The 11756-nt window shown below is 36.3% G+C and overlaps 2 protein-coding genes and 1 non-coding gene across 3 annotated transcripts; all 3 read right to left on the bottom strand.

Annotated features, from left to right (window-relative positions):
* Positions 1-9: 9 nt before the first annotated feature.
* On the bottom strand, positions 10-701 carry LOC145576768 (uncharacterized). The gene is made up of 2 exons (XM_081634479.1): positions 384-701; positions 10-283 (listed from the first exon to the last, which is right to left on the bottom strand). The coding sequence occupies exons 1-2, from the start codon at positions 628-630 to the stop codon at positions 84-86; spliced, it is 447 nt and encodes a 148-aa protein (XP_081490605.1). The 5' UTR covers positions 631-701; the 3' UTR covers positions 10-83.
* Positions 702-828: 127 nt separating this feature from the next.
* LOC145575620 (uncharacterized) lies at positions 829-2773 on the bottom strand. Its single transcript, XM_081633458.1, has 3 exons — positions 1356-2773; positions 1006-1255; positions 829-885 (listed from the first exon to the last, which is right to left on the bottom strand). The coding sequence occupies exons 1-3, from the start codon at positions 2771-2773 to the stop codon at positions 829-831; spliced, it is 1725 nt and encodes a 574-aa protein (XP_081489584.1).
* A 5521-nt stretch (positions 2774-8294) lies between these two features.
* LOC145577234 (small nucleolar RNA R71) lies at positions 8295-8401 on the bottom strand. Its single transcript, XR_014098698.1, has one exon. It is a non-coding gene; the product is annotated as a small nucleolar RNA R71 (small nucleolar RNA).
* Between the last annotated feature and the right edge of the window lie 3355 nt (positions 8402-11756).

Below are 11756 nucleotides of genomic sequence, written 5' to 3'. Positions count from 1 at the left end.
ATACTTCAATGACAAAATAATACACATAATGACATAAAATAGTTTTAATTACAAAAATCTTAGTTTTAATTAAAGTATATTCATCAATCATCATATCCAAAACTCAAATTGCCATACTCAACATCATCACTTCTAACATTAGTTTCTCCTGTACTAGTTGGCTCATTTTCAAAGTTGTTGCCATCACCAAAATCGTCATCATCATTAAATTCATTTGAGCCCATATAAGTTGCTGCAATGTCATCATCATTGTCGGTCAAATTTGTTACTTCAACGATTTCATCTACACAATATGTGGCAAAAATAATTAAAAAGGTGAAATAGGAGAAGATAAGATTTTTATAAGTAATGAATATGAATGAAAAGGAAAATAAAAAGCTCACCATCATGGTCTTCATGATTTTCATCTCCATTTCTTGTAACTTCTCTAGCAATCCTCCTTGCTGCTCTATCAAGATTAGTGAACCATGCATCATTTGTTGGAAGAACAGGTTCTTCTTCCTCTGCTATCCACTCATCATCAGACGGCAACTCTTCCAAAACTATTGGTTCTGTGATTGACTTGCTTGCTCGTTTCTCATGCCTTCGCTTCAATTTCAAATTATACATCACAAAAACTAAATCGTTCATTTTTTGTTGATGTAATCGATTTCTTTTCTTTGTATGAACCTGTTTAAATTACATATAGAAAAAAAATTTAGAAGACATCAAATGACCCAAATTTGTATAATATAAAGTAAAAAAAAAAATTAGATAGTAGTTTTACCATTTCAAATGCACTCCAATTTCGTTCACAACCCGAGGAACTACAAGTGAGGCTTAAAATTCTTATGGCAAAGTTTTTAAGCTCTGGACATTCATCCCCATATGAATCCCACCAGTCAGCTTTATGAATTAAGGCACATTCAGAATAGTATGTTAGTATTCGATTTGTTGTAATAAAAAATAAGATGTAATTTTATACCCAAAATCCAAACCTGGAGTTTTTTTTGTTCTTGTCATCACAGCAGTAGGCAACCCAAAAAGCCCTCTGGCATTTTTAAAGGCATCCATTTGTAAATCAATCATCATTCTTTCGTCCGGATCAGAAACCATTCTTTGAAGACAATTATATAAGCCTATTTTAATGTCAGCATTGGCTTGAAAATCAGGCTTATATTGAAATTGTGGATTTAAAAAATAAGCTGCTGCATGGAGGGGCCTATGAAGTTGATCCTCCCAACGCTCATCAATGATATCCAAGATTGGTTTATAGCTACATTATAAGAAAAAGATTATACGCAAGTATATATCTATAATTATGTTCTAACAAGTAACAACATAAAACAAAATAAATTATATGCTTAACAGCTTACTTTCTTTCAACATTGTTAAAATTCTCCTTGATTTGGTTTTTAGCTTGGGCCATAGCTGCATAGATAAATCCCATAGCTGGGTTCTCATCGGAATCTACCATTCGTAAAACTTTTACAAGTGGCAATGCTGCTTTCAAACACATTATAACACTCTGCCAAAATCCCCTGGTATCCAAGATAATTCTTTGAACTTTTTTCCCTTCAACAGATTTAGAAAACTTACTTGATGTCCATTTATTAGATGAAAACAAAGCAAGTAATGATCCTTTATGCTCATTTAAGCACCTCAATGTCAGGTAAGATGTAGCAAATCGCGTGATACCAGGTCTAATAAGCTCTCTATCTTTGGTAAACTCTTTCATCCAAGTGAGGAGTATGGTTCTAGAGTATATGTAAGTTGTTATCTTCCTAGCCTTAGCGATGGTAGCACTATGGACCTTAATCTTCTTATCAAAATCCTCCAGCATTAGATCAATACAGTGAGCAGCACATGGCGTCCAAAATAATTTAGTCCTTTTCTCCATCAATTTTTCTCCAGCAGCTTTGTAGTTTGCAGCATTATCTGTGACAACTTGAACAACATTCTCTTCACCAACCTTTTCTACAACCGCATCCAACATTTCAAGAACTTTGTCAGCTGTTTTAGAGATCTCAGATGTATCAATTGAAGATAGGAACACAGACCCCTTAGGGCTATTCACTAAGAAATTACAAATGGAGCGTCTTTTTCTATCACTCCATCCATCTGACATAATGGTGCAACCTGTTTTTTTCCATTCTTCTTTGAACTCCTCAAGCATGGTCACTACATTTTTCACTTCTTTACTCAAAAATCTCACCCTTATTTCATGATAGCTTGGTGGTTTAAGTCCAATCCCATACTTTGCGATTTTTTCAACCATGATAGGAAATTCAGGATTGTTAACGGCATTGAATGGAATCGCACTAGTGTAAAAAAAACGAGCTATTTGTTGACAAACTTCTTCTCTTTCTTCCTTTTTATATTTCTGATTAAGTGTTGTTTGTACTCCAGGTTTGCTTCTACTCACAAAAGCATCCATTCCCCCCCTCTTGTTCAAATTATTACTTTGTTGATATTCATGATTATCATCATCCTCACCTATATCATTGAATTTTTTCTTTTTTCTACTAGATTGTTCTGCACTAGCTTGTAATAGGTCTCTAAATTTATGTTTCACATCATCCGGAACTTGCAAACATCTTTCAACATTACAACCAGTCCCAGCAAGGTGATGTTTAAGCCTATAAACACCACCAGCACGCACAACACCACAATAGTTACATCTTACTTTCTTAGTTTCACTATCTACCTCACTACCATGTTCCCAGCCTGGGTCAGTCCTACTACCAGGAAAATTTTTCCTTTTTTTTTTAACAGAGCTTGCTGAGGCTGACATAATTTGAAGTTCGAATGATCAATTTCAACAGAGTCGCATAAATAATACCTACCTACATATAGACAGGGAATTTCAATTTGAGGAAAAAAAATTGAGCACTTCAATCTTCAAATATCAATTTAAACTTAATAATATTTCTAGATTATCAACATAATTTACTAGTCCTAACATAAATTCTAAAAACTAAAGTTAAATTAACAAAATCTGAAGTCTAAACAAAATCCCAAAATTGAATAACAGTAGAAAACGAACAAAAACATGCAAATTTACCAAAACAATCCCTAAATTACTAAGCAAATAAAGAAAAATTGAAAATTTCATAATAAAAGAACATACCTTTGCAAGCTTGGAGCAAAAAAATGGAGTTTATGCATCATGCATGTGTCGATTTGCGTGAATAAGATAATGGTAAAATGGAGATTTGGAGTTGAATGAATTGAATCTTGAATGTCGGTGAAATGGATAGGAAAAAGTGATAAAAAGGGTTTTTTTTACGAATAAGATAACGATATCTTGGATCCCTAAGGCTAGAATATTAATGGGCCAGCCCATAATATGTTTGGCTGACTAAATTTTCACAAATTAAGCTTTAATGTAGGATCGTTGGATCGACATAGGATCGCGATCCCACCCGATCCTATACGATCCCAACGATCCTATGCCCGATTCTGTGCATGACCGATCTTAAGGACGATCCAAGTCGTTTGATGAGATTAGGATCGTAGGATCGTACGATCCTACGATCCGGATCGCGATCCTGATAACATTGCTACCACATATACATGACGCGACTTGGAAACGACCCAACCTAATCATAACCCGCAAATTATTGACTTGAACCAAATTCGAGTTGAACCCGAACACGACCTGACCTGATTGTAACCCGCAAATTATTGTCTTGAACCAAACCCGAGTTGATCCCGAGAATGACCCTACTTGGAAATGACTCAACCTGATTATAACCCGTAAATTATTGACTTGAACCGAACCCGACTTGAACTCGAGAATGACCCGACCTGATTATAACCCGCAAAATATTGACTTGAACTGAACCCGACTCAAACCCGAGAATGACCCGACCTGATTCTGACCCGCAAATTATTGACTTGAACCGAACCCGAGTTGTTCCCGAGAATGACCTGACATGGAAATGACTCAATCTGATTGTAACACGCAAATTATTGACTTGAACCGAACCCGACTTGAACCCGAAAAATAACCCGACCTGATTATAACTCGCAAATTATAGACTTGAACCGAACTCGACTCAAACCCAAGAATGACCCAACCTGAGTGTAACCCGTAAATTATTGACTTGAACCGAACCCAACTCGAACCCCAGAATTACCCTAACTCGATTTAACCCGTGAAAACCCGAATTAAACCCGACCTATGATTCACCTGACCCGAATGTAACCCGACTTGTTATTAACCTGACTTAAACCCGACCCAAATCCAATAAAATGTATGACCCGACGTGACCCGACTCAAGCATGACCCAACCCCAACCCCAACCCCAACCCGACCGGCATAGGTTACGGCATTAACCTGAATTGACCCGACCCGAGTTGACCTGACCCACTCTTACCCGACCCGTTTACCCGAATTGATAGCTCTACATGCCATAATCAATAACATTGTTATATTAACATGTATAAATGATATGACCTTAAAATGAAAATTGTATTGTAAAGACTTATATGACTATATATGACTATTATTTATGTTAACCTAACGTATTATATAGATTATAATACAAAAAATATTGTATCTTATTTTATTATTTGAATATTATGATTTGATTTTACGTGTTAACTATATTTTATTTTTGCCATATTTTTGTACGAAATATGTGACAAAATATTATGTTTGACTAATTTGTGTAAATCATTATTTATATAGATGCTTGTATCATGTTACCATAATATTTCTAGACTTCACAAATAAGATATGAAATTGCATTTTACTAATTAAGGTATTAGTAATTAAGGAAGTATATATATACACGACAGCACGAGTCCTATGTTACCATAATATTACTAAAAGAATTAAGGAAGTAAACTTTTAACAGAATTAAGAAATATGTTTACTACTAAAATCAAATCCATGTTGATCGAGGAAGTTGTACATCTTTACAAATCACAATCCCTAACAATAGTCCTAAAGTTCACTTTATTGACATGGTTAGTAGTCATATGTTTTCCAGTATTATTAATCACTTCGAAGCTAGAGATAATACGAGAAGTAGCCGTTTTCCATCAACAAAAATTGACTCAAGTGAGCTAATTTTTGAAACTATTATGGTGTACCTTTCCATCAACTAAAATTGACTCAAGTGAGCTAATTTTTTTGGATTGGAATATTAAGGTTGGTACCATATAGCCTCACAATTCATACTTTTATTCTCCATGATTTTTTAAGAGGGGTGAGGTCAGATATCATAGTGCATGCCATGATCAATAATAATATATTAACATGTATAAATGATATGACCTTAAAAAGAAAATTGTAAAGACTTATATGACTTTGACTATCATTTATATTAACCTAACGTATTATATAGATGATAATACTAAAAATATTGTATCTTGTTATAAAGTATGTTTATTGTAGATGGTCATTATAGCTTGTAATGACTATATTAATGTAGACACTTAAAAATGTCTCCCAAAACCAAACCCGATGATGAACAACCTTTCACCGCCATTATTGGCCGGGTTGAGTATTTAATCTTTGGAGTGCTTAAATCCATGTTCACTCCCAATACATTTCGTAAACCAATCCAATTCCTAGCTCATTTCCCTAAACCATAACTTACTTTTCACTTTTCGTGTCCACATCACAAAACCGAGAGAAACTGATTTTGTGGCCCTATAATTTTGATCCATTTATTACTTGGTTGGATAGGCCTTGAAATAAGCTTTACAAAAATATATCATAAGCCCAATTCAGATTTAAAACGAAGAAGATATGAGCAAAATACTAAACTCGACCCAAAACCGACACCCTTTCACTAAAATAGCCATATATTAAAATATAAAAATTATTTTGACCCGATTCCAATTAGGTTGAAAATTAGAATTGATAAGCTTTCCAATGATATATTATATGCCTTATTCCGAGTTACGGATAAAAAGTTATCGTAGTTTTAAAAACGCGTAAAAAATGTAATTTGCCGCGCAACAGCAAAATTGCCGCGTCGCGCAATATCTGACATGACATGGAAGCTAGTACCGTGTGACGGGAATATGTACCATGTCGCGGTACACATACCGTGACACGGTGCTTTTCCGTGTCATTTCCGCATTTTACTCACGCGCTTTTTTTTACCGTGACACGGTGTACTGTACCGTGCCACGGTGGACATGTATCAGACTTCACGCGTTTTATCTTTTAGGCCTGCTTCTGTCCCGCGTCATGATATATCCAATTTATATAGTGTTTTACCCCCATCCCACGGTCATAATTAGTGGTGTTTTTGGCTCTTTAGAGCCACTATTATTACTAATTTGTGTTTTCTAGTGTTTGCGTAGTTTTAGTTGTATTTTACAGGAAATTGCACTTTTGGAGCATTTTCCCGGATTTTTATGGATCAACTACGGAGGCTAGAAGGACACGGCCACTCTTGAAGCCCGGGATCAGTAGGAGCCGATGATTAAGGGCTTGGTATGAGACACCGGGGCTATTGGATCGATTAATCAAGACCCGATGAGGAAACTTAGATTGGGCCGAGGAATTTAGCCCAATCGAAATCCAAGCCTCGAAGAAGAAAGCCGGGCCCGATCGGGCAAGCATACGCCCGATCGGGCGGCTGCGCGCATAAACACCCTCAAGGGAGAGACGCACCCGATCGGGTAAGCGTAAGCTCGATCGGGCGCAGCATACCAGCAGCGGGCAAGGCAAAAAAGGCAGGCCCGATCGGGCGCGTGTTTTTCTCAAAGCTGATTAGATTAGTTTTAATTTTTGTTTTGAGGGATGTTTTAAGTACGAATTATGTACGTAATTTTGGGGACTTTTCTTCTTGAGATTTTCTCTTTCTACTTAGGATATTTCTCTCTCTTAAATTCTCTCTCAACTTTTGTTCTCAATTACTTTCATTAATCCAGATTTCTTTTGGTAACAATTTCTTCTCTTTTAATTTCAGCTATTTTATTTACTTCTTTGATTATGCTTTGCTTTATTCATTTGATTAGTTTGGCTATTATGTGTGAGTAGTTCTATTTCTAGGGTTCGTGGGGATCCATAAATAATATGAAGGGGTAAATTATTGTTGTTAATTATGAATGCTAGATTAATTTCCTATTGATTGATTTAATGCTCTGTGACTAGATTAGGCCTGATCTTTTATGCATGAGTTTGACAATATTGATTCGAGATTCGACAGATGAGAATTAATGTTTAGGTCTAGTTTCAATAGGCAGGTTAATTTATAAATGGTTAAGTCGAGATTCGAAAGATGAGATTTAATACCGGTAAATTAATTGTGTGATTATAATACGTAGCGAAAGTCCTTTATGATCTGCTTAATTATGCATTGATGAATGATTATTATATTCAACCCTGGAATATTATTTATTGGTGAACCTATGCCCTAGGTCTTTTATTATTTGATTTCCTCCTACTTTTATTCCTTCCCACTTTCACTCTTAGTAGTTTAGTTCCCTTTTATAATAACAAATTGGTTACTTGATAATTTAGATTATAATAATTAATTAGGAATAGAAAGACTCGTTTCCCTGTGGATTCGACCCTTCTTCCCTATCGACATAGTTAGTGGATTTAGGTATTATTTTTTATTAGGTTATTACGACTTTAACGTGTCAAAATTTGGCGCCGTTGCCGGGGAAACGGTTTTATTTTTATTTCTAATTGTTTTTGTAGTCTAGATTATTTTTTTCTTTTGCCTCAAAGGACATTAGTTATTTGAGGAAGTTCTCATATTTGTCTTTTTAGTTCTCTGTTTATGCCCAGGTGTTCCAGATCAGGTTACATTCCATTCGATCCTGAGATCGAGTGCTCTTTCCATAGACAGAAGAATCTTTATAGACAAATCCTGGCGGGTTCTGGGAGTAACGACATTCCTAGAGATTCGCCACCTGATTCTAGTGATTCGGAAATTCCTTCATATTCAGAATCAGAGATGACTGCACCTAAGAAGCTCAGCGATTATTCGCAACCGTGCCTGACGGATTTTCCACACCTTTCCCCCAGACCAGACATCGCGGGAGTCCAGTTCGAAATCAAGCCCCAGTTCATAACGATGATAGAAATAAAGCAATTCAGTGGAGCTAAGGGTGAAGATCCTAATCTTCACATTGCAGATTTCTGTCAATACTGCAATACTATTCGGCAGAATGGGGTAACGCAGGACCAGATCAGGGAGATTCTCTTTCCCTTTTCTTTATGTGGAAAAGCTAAATTTTGGTTTAATGGTTTGAATAGAACTGCACTTGGTATTACTAACTGGGAGACTCTTACTTTAAATTTTTATAACAAATATTACCCTGCAGAGAAAACAGCTTTACTAAGAAGTGCCATTCAGAACTTTGCCCAGGAGCCAGATGAAGCATTATATGAGGCTTGGGAGAGGTTCAAGGATCTGCAAAGGGAGTGTCCCCACCATAACTTGGCAAAGTGGCAGTTAATTCAAGCTTTTTACAACGGATTAGGGAATGCATCTAGAACAATTCTAGACTCCGCAGCTAGTGGTAGATTTATGAATCTTAATGTTGATGATGCAGGTCAGGTTATTGAAGATATGGCGATACATAATTCCCAATATGGGAATTCTAGAGGCTATGCAAATAAGGGCAAACATCACGTTGATTCAGTATCCCTTTTGCAGGCTCAGCTTACTTCTATTTGCCAGAAATTAGATAACCTTAGTACTAATATCCCTAACTCTGTTGCTAATGTTTCTGCTGTTGCTAATAACTCTAATGATGCTTTTTGTGAAAATTGTGGAAGTGTAGGACATTATGAGCAAGATTGCAGGAGCTCGATGGAGCAAGTTAATGCTTTTCAAACCTATAAGCAGAATAACCCATACTCCAACACCTACAATCCTGGCTACCGAAATCATCCATACTTATCATATCGGAGCACCAATGTTCAAAATCCTCCACCTCCACAACAACCACAACAAGCACCCCCTCCATAGCAGAAATATTACCACCCTCACTCTAACCAGAAAGCCCCAGCACAAACCCCTACTACATCTTCCGACCCTACCTTGTCAGAAATTAGAGCGATGCTAACTAGTATGCAAAATCATATGGAGAATAAAGACCAACAGATTAACTCAATTATAGCCCATAATAAAGTCATGGACACACAAATTGCCCAATTGTCCTCTACCCTACAAGCTCGCCAGCAGGGAGCTTTACCATCGCAGGGAATTCAACCAACGGATCATGCAAATGCAATCACCCTAAGGAGTGGTTCACACTACGATGGGCCTCCTATGCCCAAGGAGGATGAACCTGATTTAATTAATATTACTAATCCTGATTCCGTTACACCTAATGTTCCTGCAGGGCTCCAGGGTAATACTAACATTTCTGATAATTCATTGCAGGGTACTACCTCAGGGAAGGATGCACCCCAGGAGAAGAGTAGGGAAGCACAACAACCTACAATCAAACTACCATTCCCAAATCGCCAATTGAAGACTAAGTTGGATAAACAGTTTGGTAAGTTTTTGGAGGTTGTGAAAAATTTGCAGGTAACGGTTCCTATCACAGAACTTATTACACAGGTTCCTGCATATGCTAAATTTATGAAAGATATTTTGACTAGGAAAAAGGCCTTTAATGAAGTAGAAACTGTAGCTTTTACAGAGGAATGTAGTGCACTATTACAGAATAAATCCCCTCCTAAATTAAAGGATCCTGGTAGTTTTTCTATCCCTTGTCATATTGGTAATGTCTTCATAGATAAAACATTGTGTGATTTGGGTGCTTCTGTTAGCGTTATGCCATCGTCTATCTATTCTAAATTAAATATGGGTGATTTAAAAATTACTAATATTACTTTGCAAATGGCAGATCGTTCTGTTAAATATCCCCTAGGTATTTTAGAGGACGTCCCTGTCAGAGTTGGTAAATTTTTCGTCCCTGTAGATTTTGTTGTTTTAGACATGGCTGAGGATACACAAATCCCCATTATATTAGGTAGACCTTTTCTCCATACTGTAGGAGCCATTATAGATGTTAAAAATGGTAAACTAACCCTATCTGTTGGTGATGATAATATTACATTCAATTTAGGGAAAGTTTTAAAAGGTCCTATGCTAGAGGAAAATTGTTGTCTAATTGATGTCATTGATATAATGGATGATATTTGTGAAGATAGCTTAACACAGGTTCTTGCAAGGGATCCCTTGGAAGAAATACTTTGTGGAGATTTGTCTGCAGGTGATGCGAGTATCTGGAGTAAAGAGGTGGATATCATTGAAAAAGCTCTTGCCATAGAAGAACTTGATCCTAACGAGAATAAGAAGGTAGTAAAATTGGTTCAGGAATCAAAACCTACAGAGGTGAAGAAACCTGAATTAAAACCTCTCCCTTCTCACTTAAAATATATTTTTCTTGATGAGCAGGAAATGTACCTTGTGATCATTAGTACTGCACTTGATGACCCACAAACTTCCCAACTTCTAGAGGTTCTTAGAACCCACAAAAGGGAAATAGGGTACAGTATTGATGATCTCAAGGGTATAAGCCCTGGTTTTTGTATGCACAGGATACACTTAGAGGACAATTACAAGCCATGTATTCAACCCCAGAGGAGGTTGAATCCAAATATGCAAGAAGTAGTCAAGAAAGAGGTTATGAAATTACTTGATGCAGGTATTATATATCCTATTTCTGACTCTAAATGGGTAAGTCCTGTACAGGTGGTTCCTAAGAAGGGTGGGATGACTGTTATAAAAAATGATAAAAATGAATTGATTCCCACTAGAACTGTTACAGGGTGGCGTATGTGCATTGATTATCGTAGATTAAATATCGCCACTAAAAAGGACCATTTCCCTCTCCCCTTTATTGATCAAATGCTTGAGAGGTTAGCTAATCATAAGTTCTTTTGCTATCTGGATGGGTATTCGGGATTTTTCCAAATTCCGATCCACCCTGAAGATCAGGAAAAGACTACATTTACATGTCCCTATGGTACTTTTGCATATCGTAGAATGCCTTTTGGTTTATGTAATGCACCTGCTACTTTTCAACATTGCATGATGAGTATCTTTTCTGATTTCATTATGGAAGTTTTATGGATGATTTTAGCGTGTATGGCTCTTCATTTGATGCATGTTTAGTTAATCTCGCTAAAATTTTGAAAAGATGCGAAGACTGTAATTTGGTTTTAAATTGGGAGAAATGTCACTTTATGGTGACAGAGGGAGTAGTTCTTGGCCACATTGTATCTGATAAGGGTATACAGGTAGATAAGGCTAAGATTTCAGTTATTGAGAAACTACCTGTAGACACCCAAATTGTGTCTCCCCAAAACCAAACCCAGTGATGAATACCTTTTACGTCGAACCATAATCGAATGAGGTGAAAATGTGAAAAGTCAAGTGTTGCGGTTAGTTTTTGTTAAAATCTTTCTTTCTGTTTTCGAAAACCCACTCTATTTTATAAAAACGTCCAATTCAGTTTATTTTGGTCCATGATAAGGGTCTAATAATGGTGTAGTTGGATGGGGCTTTAAAATACCTTTCCAACGATATATTATAAGCCCAATTCCGATGAATAATGAGGAAGTTATGGCCAAAATACTAAACTGGGCCCAAACCGGATTTTACCTACGACCCAATGATCATGAGGAGGGTCCAAAGGTTTAATCCTATTCCTAAAATAATTAGGATTGATTAGAATCTTATATAAGTTTCTAAAATATCTTAATTATCCTTTTTTGAAAAGATAAGATTATGGAATTTGATTTGAATTTAAAACTTTCCTTTTTTAAAACTTTCCTA

This window comes from Chenopodium album, chromosome 13 (assembly GCF_948465745.1).
Source record: "Chenopodium album chromosome 13, dcCheAlbu1.1, whole genome shotgun sequence".
Classification (NCBI taxonomy): domain Eukaryota; kingdom Viridiplantae; phylum Streptophyta; class Magnoliopsida; order Caryophyllales; family Amaranthaceae; genus Chenopodium; species Chenopodium album.
This window is presented reverse-complemented; position numbering and strand designations above follow the sequence as displayed.

Bases quoted from the DNA above. Each gene is read 5' to 3' on its own strand.
- LOC145575620 (XM_081633458.1), bottom strand. From the start codon at position 2,773: ATGTCAGCCTCAGCAAGCTCTGTTAAAAAAAAAAGGAAAAATTTTCCT. The intron at 1,256-1,355 runs GTAAGCTGTTAA...CTTATAATGTAG, and splicing joins TTTAACAATGTTGAAAGAAA to CTATAAACCAATCTTGGATA. The intron at 886-1,005 runs GTGATGACAAGA...TAATTCATAAAG, and splicing joins TTTTTGGGTTGCCTACTGCT to CTGACTGGTGGGATTCATAT.
- LOC145576768 (XM_081634479.1), bottom strand. From the start codon at position 630: ATGAACGATTTAGTTTTTGTGATGTATAATTTGAAATTGAAGCGAAGG. The intron at 284-383 runs GTGAGCTTTTTA...CATATTGTGTAG, and splicing joins AAATCATGAAGACCATGATG to ATGAAATCGTTGAAGTAACA.